The following is a 13616-nucleotide window of genomic DNA, read 5'->3' on the forward strand; positions in this document are numbered from 1 at the left end:
TGATGGCACCCGTTACTGAAAACTAAAAGGAGTTTCTAATGAAATCCAAGATGAATTCATAACGGTTCGATAGAAACTTACGTTTGTCTCTTTTGTATTTTAGTATATCATTGGACAGCTACTATATTTGGACCGGTAAGTACATGTATTAATTTGAAAAAAGTTATTATAAAGATTATCATAAATTATATATACATCATGAATATAAAGACTTTCTCACTCAGATCAGTACAGATTTGTTATTTTTCATGAAATTTTCTAAATTTTATTCCACTGGAAGACCAAAACTCCTCATAATGATTTTCTACTTAACTATTCAAGAGTTATAATTTTGAACTAATGCTCATTACGGTTTAATGGGAATGATTCATGTACCACGTGATGCCTGATAATGTTTGTATTGGACTATTGTTTCTATTAGTGAGGAAATGAGGTTGAAAGATGATTTCCTGCGCTAACATCATTTCGGCGGGACAATTACAAAGAAATACTAGTCCGGCACAAACGTTATCGGGTATCAGATGGTACATGAATTAGTCCAATTGTAACAATTAAAATTGATAGTTTGTATTATTACACCAATTCATGATACATCTATGTGTTATAGGAAGGAACACCCTATCAAGGGGGTATGTTTTTCCTGGATATGAAGTTTCCTACAGATTATCCATTTAAAGCACCAAAGGTAGGTCCTATTTTGAAATCTTCTTCCTCTTGTGGTAAGACCACTCCGTCATAGCCGACAATTATGTGGCTTTTATGTGGCAATTATGTCCCCATTACAATGTAAGGTGAACAAATATTGTATTTCATGGCCTTCATATTCTAGAGGGAGACTGAAGTTGGAAGACATAATTGATTGATAATTGTCTATCTACACATTGTCAAATAACTCATGTTGTGTCAGAGGCTTGAAAGAAAATGTATATATATTGTCATGGTAATGCGATACGGTGCAATGTCAGTAGTATATTTCAATTGGATAACACTATATACAATGTCATACAATGAATGCCTTCTTCATTAATGATTCCACCTGCATGATTCATTATTAAATTTATACCAGGAAATCTTTTATCTTCTCATACGGATGGATCTTTCAAAGTGCTATTCTTACTTTCAGGTATCATTTAAAACGAAGATATATCACCCGAACATCAATAGTAATGGTAGTATTTGTGTAGATATCCTAAGATCACAATGGTCCGCCGGCGTTTACAGTAAATAAAGGTACGTGTTATATATAGAAAACGAAAGTAAATCAGAAATGTAATGTTGTCTGTTTTTCAATGTAATGATGCTAAGAGTTTACAATCTAGAATACGCCTCTTTAGGTATGATATGTAGAAAACGAAAGTAGAAGAAAAATACATTGTTGTTTGTCGTCATTATCATGATGCTAAGAATGCACAATTTAGTATGTACCTTTTTATAATACAGAACCTTAATTTGCTCCGTTCCATAGAATCTGAAAACATTAGGATTTCGTTCTTCAAATCAGATGAGTATTTCCGATCTGCCAACTGTTTACACACACATACAAATACTATATTATCTATGTTTGATGATATATCAATCGCTCTCTTAAATTTTCGATTAGATTGTATATTAAGCAGTAATTTTGTTGGTCGACCTGGGAAGTCGATCACGTGACCTGTAACGGGATGTCGTAAGATCGTGTATGAAACGGACATAAAATACGATTTGTTTTTTAATCAGATTATAACGTAACAAACATGTACATCGTGTTATGAGGAGGAGTGTGTTAAGATGTATATATCATATTTAAATTGTTTAAGTTGATGAATTAAGTTTATTTTCCTTATTGTTGAAATTTGTTTTGTTTTCCTTGCTTAGTTCTTCTCTCTATAAGTTCTCTGATGGCTGATCCTAATCCAGCCGATCCATTGGTACCGGAAATCGCAAAACTATATGAACATGACAGACAAAAATTCAATAAAACTGCAATTGAATGGACCAACAAGTACGCACGCTGAAACTAATTCAAAACTGAGCAAACTCAACGTTCCGAAATGCATATTACACGTCATATCTGGGCATGATTTTTCTACAAAGCAATCTGTGATATATTTCTAACAAGCGACATTAGCCATTTATAATTCGAATTGTATGGTAAACTACAATGTCATTTATCTATACTGCATCAACAAAATATGACAAATTTCATAAATTGAGCTTGTGGAATGGAAGCCTTGTAGTAACTAAAGCACATTCACTCATGGAATTTAAAATGTGCTTATCACTTTTAGGAGAGTTAAAATGGGTAAAATAAGTTTATCTGGGATGATAATCTTGGATCGACATGTAGAAGAAACCCGGTCCTGAGATGTTGCAAAACGACATGTACCAGAACTTGCAAACTAGAAACCTGTTGCTATTAATACTACTTATATGTAATGAATTATTATAGAAATGTTTTATATAGTTCATGTTCATAGAAATATTGTACAGCCGATTATTTTCGTGGGATGATATCATCACGATTTCGCGTGACAATGATTAACTCTATTTACTGTACTCTTTTAGCGAAATCGCGAAATTTAAAAATCAAAAATTAGATTTTCTCGTTGTTAGTCGAAGTTGCAGGAATTTCGGCCCACGAAAGTAACCAACTTTTCCGATATGTTCATGCAGGTTGATGAAATTTGACAAAAGAGGTATGTAAATGATGACGGGTTTCAATAATCTATATCTCGACCAAAAGTATTTATTAGTTTTTAATGGAATTTTAGCATTTACCTTTATGTTGTGCACCTGTATTTTACTGTGTGTTAAAATAAAATGAAATTGTTAATTGTATAGATGTCACCGTATTATTATTTGAAAGTTACACTCGCCAAATTAGTAAGGAAATATTTTAATTTGTTGACTCCAGTAGTCTAGTTAGAAATGCATCAAATAGAGGCAAGAACTATCCATATGTGACGAAGAATGATACGTGAAATATGAACCCTTGGAACAGTAGCTTATTTATTCAAGCAATGATATACATTGTACAATTTATAAATATAAAGTACGCGTGCTACTGTAGTTCAGGTGTAAAGGTGAATCGCACTAGCGAAGCTAGTTATCGCCATGATCGCGATTTTTTATCGGTGAAATATCAAAAATTGCTTTAATTCCATGTAACCTTGAAAGGTAAATAACAAAAGTTAAAAAAAAAATCTTTATAGTTTCTGGTTGAAATCACGAAAATTTGGACCCGTGAAAATAACATAGAATCGGAACTCCTCGGATGTAACTGTCGTACATTGACCTCGGATATAACACGAGCGCATCCATTTTGAAACTAAGGGACTATTTTCATAACAACTGGTTGTCACTGAGGACACATTCACTCGAAAAGTGTACGTTCATCGATGCTGTGTGTTGTTCGTCTCTAATAGTTACATTTAATTTCTTAAAATACGACTAAAGGAGTTCCACATTCCAATAATTATTCATTTTCGTATACACAATTATGCAGTAATCGGGTTTTTCGGCGAAAAATGGTGAGTGTTTTCTGGTACATATTGGTATAGAACCTACTACAGAATCCATGATTCTACACACTCACTATGAGTGAAGTTAATCGAGATAGAACGGTGCATTTCTTCACTAAACGTTTGCAAGGATTGGCCCATAGAGAAGTTCTATGCAGCTTAGAGGAGGTCCTCTATGACAGGGATAGCATAAAAGGTATTCAACTGATAACAATTTAGTGTTTAATTACGTTGACAACTAACGAAGTAAAAAAGTATTAATAGACAGACTAAAATTGAGAGACAAATACAGCTAGTAGATGTTGATCGATCCCTGACAACAGTCACAATAAAAGACGCTCCCATCGAACTATCAGACCAGTATATAGCAACATATATGGAAAAATACGGCAAAGTGGAATCTGGTACTATGAAGCGAGGAACTATTAAAGTGCAGATATTGAAACAGGAACACGTTATATACAACAGATTGATGCAATCCCTACTATCTCCAGCAACACATCATTTGGGAAATACACCGTCAGACTATTCTGACAATGACAGAACAAACTGTATTTATTATGAACAATTAGACCATCCCCAATTCAGGTGCCTCACGAGAGTAAAAGGTATTATAAGTGTAATGAAACTACTCACCTGACTAAAGACTGCACAGGTGAAATATGTGTATCTAAAAATAGGGAGTATACGCATGCTTGAAAACAGGTGGCTGTCTTTTTCATCGCTCCTGAACCAAAGGACTTTTCACATTGATTATCGTATGTTATTGACCTGATCTTTATCAGTTATGGGAAGAGTATTTACAATACACACCTGGTCCATCTATATATACAGAGGGAAGTTTTCATCTACAAGTGAAATAGAGTTTTCTACAACATAACCCTTTGTGAACTGTACTCATCACTACAAGTATTGTTACGACCGTCGTTCTGGTCGGTGATAACTTTGCTTATCTGTAAGGAAACACATTTATTTCACTATACACATCATGACACATTGAGCTCAGAATTAAGATATGTCGCAGGTAATGGAATCCGATCCAATGAGTCGGAGAGAGCTTCAAACTTTGTTAAAAATGTAATGTCAGATTGGATATGTTGGATATAGACTTATACATAGTGAAATAAAGGCATGGGATTTCTCTGGCTCCAAACTTAATAAATGATAAAACGTTCAACATTGATTACTTTGTTTAAAAATGCAGCACCGCAAAAGGGTTAGACCTCCGGAAAATACCAGATAATTTCAGCAGACTTTAATTAAATGGTAGTTCATTATCCAAAATGTTCTAATCACACCCGGCAAGGCATATTGAATGTGAATCTTTTTGGCAATAGCGAAAGTACAAACCACTTTTCCTTAACCAATGGTGTAAGAGCAGAATATCTTAGATCAAACATGTATGGAATAATACAGAAAGCAGATTTATTACCCCAGAAGCATTACAGAAATAATTAATCATCAAACATAACTGGATATCAGAATTTTCTAAAATAAAGAAGGCAATACCTACTTATTGTTTACATATCTTAAAAATGAACAAGAAGATGCCCAAGATAAATGGAAACACTACTGCAATATCGAGGATATGAATTGAGAACTTATTTGGCAAACAATCAAATATTCAATAGCAGATAAAAAATGTAAGGATTTTCAATAGAAACTGATACAAAGAATTGTCAGCACATAACGTAAACTTAAACAAATGAATAAATCAAACGGCTTATGTACATTCTGTAAACTTAATGTAGAAACCTTAACTCATTTATTGTATTCATGCCCAAAAAGTGAAATACAAAAAGTGTACTGTGGCAAAAAATTAAAAATCTCATTATAAGTCTATCTAACTTAGCCCCAAATTATATTATGGAAGAAAGACACATTATGTTAGGACTGAATACTAATTTCAACAAAGAACAGCAAAGCATTACCAGTTTTATTATAATGACAACAAAATGGTGGATTTGGAAAACAAAAAATATTATTAAATATCAAAACATTGATCATGATGAAAATTTCATATTCAGACAAACTAAAATTATTTTAATCAGAACAGCAAAAAATTTTGGATTAGATTGGACATTGGAAAAATTGATTATGATATTAGAAAATGAAGTGTGACTGTAATAGAATGAGAAAATGTAGAATGATAGTGATGTAAAAAATATACAACCAAATTATTATTACGAACATATTAGATATTATGTAGAAATAAAGATTGAAATTGAGAGAAGTAAGTAAGAGAATGATGTGATTGTAACAAAATGAGAGAGAATGAGAGATATATGTACAATGAAAGGAAATATTAGTGCGAAAATATGTGGAATTTATTTTAAGATGGTTATATAACAAAATGTTTACAAAAATAAATGAGAGATGAGTAAATAAGTGAATGATGACTATGCATAAATTATTTATATGTAAAATGTTTTATGTAATAAAATAAAAAAAACCCAATATTGAAACATTTTTAAACGTCTACTCCACGAATATTTTATGTTATGTAGGAAGTGTTGTAATGGGTGTATCACGGATTTTCAGAACGTTTACAAGGTATATTTGGCTATCGGTCAAACGGGAGGTTATATATCGTATACAGTTAGCTGTTGGATATCGATGTGATGAACTGTTTTATTTTGTACTATAGAATGCCTTATTTTTCCGACTCCTTTTGACATTTTTGTGAATTTTCTTCACTTTTTTTCCATTATGGTTTTGCTTCAAAACATTGTCATAACTACGATTAAGTGTATAAGGGACTGAGTTATCTGCCCTTGATGGTGACAGACGTGCGTTATAGGCATACGTATGGTCTTAGCTAGTGAAGTTGAGATCTGTACCGATTCGAGAGTATGACGTCATATGCGCGGACTGTTACATGAATTCCGCCAAAAATCGCGCAAAGGTATCAGACGAGGCGGAGAAAAAATGTTCCAACCTTACAATATTTCTTTTGTAAACACATCTAAAATATTGCCTATCATCATCCCTCGACTTTTCTATACCTGATTTGATTGTTTCTCTGATATGAGAAAACATATTCTCAAACTTGATAATCAAAGAAGAGGCAATTTGGGGTCACTCCGTGTTGAGCAAAATATTTTACTTGAAGATACCTTAGGGTCAGTTGTATATATTGCATGCTTTTCATAACATCACATCAAATGTCAAAGGGTGAAAAAGTATTATTTAATTGTTTAAGTCTCAATTGATAAATGAAGTGATATTTTTGCAGCAAATCACGAGTTTGTGAATTTCTGTTCAGAAAATCGATGAAAAATCGAAGAAGATCAGCATTTAAAAATTTGAATCATTATTTACATCGTAAAACAGATTAAAGCTTACCAGATATTGTGTAAATGCCGATCTCATTAGAATCGCGCATTTAGTTATTTTCCCATGGTTTGTGACTAACAAATTAATTAGAGTAATTCAATCTCCATCATAGTCACAATAACAATTGAATCACAATGAGGTGTAAATGATGTTGTCAAAAGAATTAAGTTAATCTAAAATTAAGTTTATGTGACGCAGATGGGGCAAAATAAAACACCGTACACCAATATACCTGAATTCAATGGAAATTCCCTACGGAAACAGAGGTTCAATTTTTAGTTTTTTTTGTTTGTTCTAATAGTAGTCGTTATGTACATACTTTAATTTAGTCTATGACTGAATTTTAATTAAAGAATAAGTCGTGATGATAGAGGTCTATTCTTAGATTTTTAAAGATCAACATAACAAATAATGATTATCTTAACACATATGTTTAAATGTGCGTTAATTCATGTGTATTGCACATTAACCTAAACAGCTTTGCTGTCGGTGTCGTCCAATCGTTAGCTACTACTGACGTGTGTTACTAAAATAGAATACATGTATTGTTCAAGCCTTCGCTGTGCGTCATATAACTGCTAAACCTCGGATAGTACTTGGCGCATATTGGTATTTCTTTAGACAGAATCACAAACAGCAAAATGGGATCCAACTCAAAACGACTGAAGAAGGTAAATACATATATTTGTTTCGGTGAATTAATTAATGACTTGCTATAGATACAATGGAATTCGATATAAAATCATGCGTATGATATTTAAATCATTGCAGAAAATGTCACAGAGAAATTTCAGGAAACAGATTTTTCCTGCTATGCCTTGATGAATAGTATATATATGTAGTTATGCACTTCAAAAATCGTATATACACATTCACATTCAGATTTGGTGAAACCGATATCCTTAGTTGTAAGAAAAATCCGTAGTAAAGAATATTTCTTTTGAATTGCATCACATAATAACTTTTGAATGACTTTATATTTTTTCATCAATTAAGTGTGTTAATTAGTCTATTATTAATCTTGACAAAACCCATTGTTTTGATGCATGATTAATAAGTTTTATCGAGCATAAGATTGTGCTCTGTTTTACCCCGCGATGATCACAGAATTAGAATATAGCACGGTAGTTATAGCAACCATAACATCTATACATTGCCATTTCATCTGATAATATAGCGTCCAACATACTGTCGTTCTGACATCACAGCTATCCACTTGGACATAGGTTGTTTAATTATATGGAATTGATAAAATGTAAACCTTTGACTATACGTATCTTCTCTTCATGATATTGAGTAGTCCCACAGGTCTATCTTGAGTAGTCCTGTTGAAATATTCCAAAGAAAAACATGAATGCTGATAATATCAATGTGTTACATTACGTTCTATCTTACAAATCTTACAAAAAATGTACATGCAAATATTGGCAAATTGTCAAATTGGTTGCAGTAAACTTGCTGCGCTCTGTCATGTCTTGCTGAATGATGACGTTATAATAGCGTATATTGACGTCATGGAAAGTTCCTTTTGGCTACATTTAAGGATTAAACTATCTCCCTATGACATCTATGGTCTATACAGATGACAGAGCTTTGCAGACATACCGCGCATTATGAGATGATTGTTTGCAAAGCTCTGGCATCTATATAGACCAAAGATTCCATAAGAAGATAGTTTAGGTAATAGTGTACAGTAGATTTTTAAAAAATCAGCAAAATAAAATGCAGGCTTTAATTATGAAACACACAGCTTTTTAACCTGAAATAACACCTATATAAAAGTATATATATACAGTATTTAATCTACACAACCAATTGTCCATTTTGGACAGGTCTGCTTTTTGTAGTTTTGTGAGCTTGTAAAAACCATGGAAACCGAAGTTTTTCTGAAAAATTGCAACAAATCGGGATTTAAAAGCCAAAAGCACCCTCTCTAGAAGATTTTTTTTCTTGAACCCAGTTTAAAACCAAGCATCACTGTCGTGATAACGAAACTGAGTATTTTTCGACATAGGTATAATCCTTTTGTGTCTATCATTGGAAGAATTAAAGGAGAGGTAACAACTCTTTGTAGTTAATTATCAAATAATTAACTTATTAATTAATTAACAATGAACTAATTATCTTTGTTTTCGTACTTGGTTTTCTGATTGGCTGATCAATTTTCTTTTTTTTCATGCTACATCTGTTTTTTATTGGCAAACTCTTTTTTTTTATATCACAATAAAAAAAATCTGAGAATGGCACGAAAATCTGACGTTATTGTGACATCACAATAGATACACTGACATAGAAACATTGGATACATTGGAAAAAAAATCTCTTGAAAAATCAGTTGAGGCATACATTAAATGTGTTTTATGTGATCAGATTGTCCAAAAAAAATAATTATAAGCATTGATAGTCAGTTAACACTCTGTAATTTATTAGTAGGACAACAGTGTTAAACACAATACGACCCACATTTTAAAAATGAATGTTTAAAGATGCTCCATCGCTGACAAATGGTATTTTTTTCACAATCAAAATCAGAAGCAGACAATTAAGCATTTTTCTTCTGTTACAAAAGTTGCTTACTTTATACCATTACCAGTATTTACCACCACTGAAAAGTTTGAGCTTCTAATTTTACTTCAAGTTAAAAATATGAAAAATAATTAACTGCATCCCGAAAAAATCCCGTGGCACTATATCCTATATGGAATGAAGTACTGATTGCGCATGCACCAAAGGCGAAAATATTTTATATATTTTTTGGTGTTAATTAAGCATAGATATACACGATTAAACACCAATTAATGTTCAAATGACGAATATCATTTTTGCTCTGTCAGCGGTGGAGCATCTTTAATTGATTTAATTAAATTGTTTAGTATGTCACGATAAAAAAAGTAAGTTTATCCTTTGACGCTCTACAAAATTATCAATCTTGTTTAAAATTCCTATTTCAAAAAATAAACAGTCTAATTTGTACCTTTGATGATGATATTCTGTATTTGCATATAACAGAGTTATCTGCCCTTGTGGGTAGGCATTGATTGTGATGTCATGTGTTTACGAACATAACATCATACTGTTCAGAGAAGACGAAGCAAGACAAGTTTTACTCACAAAATAATGACGTCACAATAAATACCCACCCGCAAGGGAGGTAATTCTGTGATATGCAAAGACGGAATGGAAAATATAAATAGATATATTCCATGATTCCTTATTTACAGGTGGACGGTGCCGGACTGGAGCAGAGTTTACGACACTCAGGAAATGATAGCTTCCGCCACCTATGATATGTTGATAGCCAATGAAACCAACTCTGAACATTTCATAAATTATCTCAATAAATATTTAAAGAATAGTGACATAAGTTTATAGCAATTACTGTATGGTGTTTTCCTTCGGTTTATTGATCTTTTTCTGTAGTAATAGATCAAATTCATACTTATGGAAACACCTTATTTTGCTTACTGGAACATACCATATTCGAACCAATATAAGCGCCTTCATCCCCATTCTGTATTTGCATATTAAAGAGTTATTTACCCTAGCGGTAGTTATTGATTGTGACATCATGTGTTAACTGTTTACGAGCATAATGTCATAATTTTCAGAGAAAACAACTTTAATTTTTTCTCACAAAATAATAATGTTACAATGGAAACCTACCCGCAAGGGAGCTAACTCTGTAATGTGCAAAATTGAGTAAGGGCTCTCCCTCTTTTTGAAGCCTCAATTTCACTTATACACTGGCTTAATTACAGGCTGAAACTATAAAAACCATGTAGGTTTCTCTAATTGATTTCCTTTGTAAATTGATCAATGACTGACACACTGTTCATTAATTTTGTGAAATTTTAGGCCAAAGTTTGTCCTATTATATAAGTGTCCTTTCATTTTTCAAATTTTTAATCACCCTGGGTGCTAATTGGGTCGAATACGGTAAGTTTTATTTTTAGAGATTATATTTTCAGATTCGATATCTCACTCATGACAGAGTTGTTTTACTTTCTTTGTGATGTACTTCTGCTCATTTGAATGAAAATAAATGTTTAATATTACATGTAAATGCAAATTACAATTTATGCAAAGTCTAAGTGAATCATAATATACCGTTTTCAACCCAATAAGTGCCCAGGGATGCTTATTGGGTTGAATACAGTATTTACAGTGCATGAGTTGATGTTTTCTATATAGTGATGAATACCAAAAATATTGTTTGGCCTAAGATTGTATAGCAGGTAAGGTAATTTATACCTATCAAACAATATCCATTCACCTTTGAAATTTCATAATGGACTGGTATAGTCGAGCCTAAATGCATCTTCACGGGTGATTGAGTTAATCTCCAAATCACGAAAAAAATTGATAAAAATAGTCATTACTATGCAGTGCGTTTATTTCAATACATACATGGAGTAGTATGGGCATTTATTTATTCTATTTTGATATTGAGTGATGAACTGCAACATTTGGGTCACAAGTTTAAATCTCATGTGGAGCAACTGCCAGTCAATGACCACAGGTGGGTGTTTTTTTTCACCAGGTACTGTGGTTTTCCTCCATTTCCTAAACCTGTAATGTCCTTAAATGGCTCTAGCTGCATCCTCTATACTCCAGGGGTTACTATTAGTGATGTGATATTCATCCCTGGACTAAAGTAAAACTGACGGTAGTTTAGGAGAAAAAATCTGAACCAATCATAGGCCTGGAAAGATTTCCTATGAAGACTACAGAGAGAGCGACGTCCAACTTCAAAGCCACACTGTCAACCACAGTGTTCTGTTATACAGCTCTTTTGATGTACATCAAAGGACTAAATTACCTGTTCTGTTATGTTGCCTCCAGTTTTACTTCGAGATAGTCCAGGGGTGGATACAACATCACTTTGATGTACATCAAATGACGAAATTACCTGTTCTGTTATGTTGCCTCCAGTTTTACTGCGAGATAGTCCAGGGGTGGATACAACATCAGTGATAGTAACCCCTGGAGTATCCTTCAAATTGATGCAAAATTAAGCCCATTATTTGATTGCCATATTTAGAGAAGACTTACAAAAATGATTTCTGACAACGACATATGAAATATATCTATGTGTATATGAACAATGTGTAGTTCTCAATATGTAACAGGAAGGATATAATAATATCCCTCCAATTGTCTCTTCTTTGTATTGCCTCTATGACACTTATTTATTGTGTACTCTTTAACTCACCTATTATAAAATTGTAAAACATTTTAGTAAGAAGCGTGGAACATGTTTGTTTTGGTACTAAATATTCCTGTATAGCTATTAAGTGATTGTTAAAAAAAGAAAGGGAGATAACTTAAGAGGAAGGACGATAACTTGGGAGGAATATGGTTAAATTACAAATATTGGTAGTTCAGCACATCTAAAAGCTGCCAAAAGATATTGTTGGTCAAATGAACTATTCATTCTACAATAAGTCTTGGTGCTAACGAAACATTTTTCTGCATGAGAAATATGAAAAAATATGCAATTTCTGAGCTACATAACTATTTTAAACAGATGTGTTAGGGTAAAAGGACAAGATATTAATAGCTCTTTTTGGCCCCTAAATCTACCAAATTTCAAATTAAGCATTTAGAAATTAAGTTGCTGCGTTTCAAATATTGAATACGCCCCTGATAAAAACTTAATGATATTTTTGTTGACAGAAAGTATGTTTTTGCTATATTACCATGGTAACTTTGCATAAATTATGCAAATTTGAAAATTTGTTCAATTTTGGCATACTTTTTGATAGTTTTTCTTTCAAAAGCAATAGAGCACAACCTAGAACAAACTTTATATTTTAAGGGAATTACCAGACACACGAAGAATATGTCATTTTGAGAAATATAAAATTTGTTCTAGAATGCACTCTATGTTAACTTTATGAAAAACTGCATAATAAAGGCTAATTTTGATGAAATTTTCACATTTTGCGTAATTTGTGTATAATAAAATGGTTACAATGTCAACTAGAACTGCTATATTACCTAATAGCACTATCAAATATGTCAGGTATGTAGTTAATATTTGAAATGCAAGATTAACATCTTAAAATAATAGAATAGGAAAAATAGCTGATTTGGGGGCCACAAGAGACCCTTACCATACCTAGTCCTTTCCTGAGTTATATTATGAATTGATAACTTGATTGTTCCATTACTCAAACTGTGCTTTACTCGCTTTTCTGAGGATAAAAAGCACACTTTTTTTGGTCATATTTAAATGTTATTGTTTTTCTTTGTTATTCTATCCATGTTTACCTCACTGGAATGAAGTAAACAAATTATTATCATATAATGAAAAGTGCTACATTTCATACTCTAGAATGTGCCATTTTAACATTTCATCAAAAATATGCTAGACATAATTTTATATTAGAATTTTGCATTTTCCAAACATTCCACTAATTTTGCTAAAATATATATTTGTATTCATAATGTGTAAGCACCTGTGCGTCAAATTTATACATTTTAATTGGACCAAAATTGCTTAATCTGTTTAAACTTGCTTAAAATTGAAAACTGACGTTAAGGTTAAAGGTTAAATGCAAATGATGCAAACGCAAGTTCACCTTTGTACTACACTGTATCATTTTTGCCTAGCGGTTAGAGGTCATGACCTCAAGGTCAAAGGTCAGTGATATAATATTGTTTCAAACTATTTAAGGTGTACGCTAAGGTGATACATGTTGTCATCCTTTGTTTTAAACTGTTGAATGGGATACATTTTTGACTGTCGTTTCATTATTATTTTCAAAAGATTTT

The 13616-nt window shown here is 32.3% G+C and overlaps 2 protein-coding genes across 2 annotated transcripts in view; both read left to right on the forward strand.

The window, feature by feature from the left end:
* The window catches only part of LOC138323930 (ubiquitin-conjugating enzyme E2 D4-like), a 32230-nt gene that overhangs the window by 2405 nt on the left and 16209 nt on the right, over nt 1-13616 (forward strand). The window contains 5 exon segments of the mRNA XM_069268875.1: nt 104-135; nt 608-685; nt 1124-1207; nt 1209-1230; nt 1858-2655. Coding sequence (XP_069124976.1) covers nt 104-135; nt 608-685; nt 1124-1207; nt 1209-1230; nt 1858-1997 — 356 coding nt within the window. The 3' untranslated portion in view covers nt 1998-2655.
* LOC138323931 (ubiquitin-conjugating enzyme E2-17 kDa-like) overlaps nt 7232-13616 on the forward strand; it is a 32258-nt gene continuing 25873 nt past the window's right edge. Inside the window, exon 1 of the mRNA XM_069268877.1 lies at nt 7232-7510. Coding sequence (XP_069124978.1) covers nt 7481-7510 — 30 coding nt within the window. The 5' untranslated portion in view covers nt 7232-7480. The remainder of the gene's footprint in view (nt 7511-13616) is intronic.

Source organism: Argopecten irradians, chromosome 5 (genome assembly GCF_041381155.1).
Source record: "Argopecten irradians isolate NY chromosome 5, Ai_NY, whole genome shotgun sequence".
In the NCBI taxonomy this organism is placed as follows: domain Eukaryota; kingdom Metazoa; phylum Mollusca; class Bivalvia; order Pectinida; family Pectinidae; genus Argopecten; species Argopecten irradians.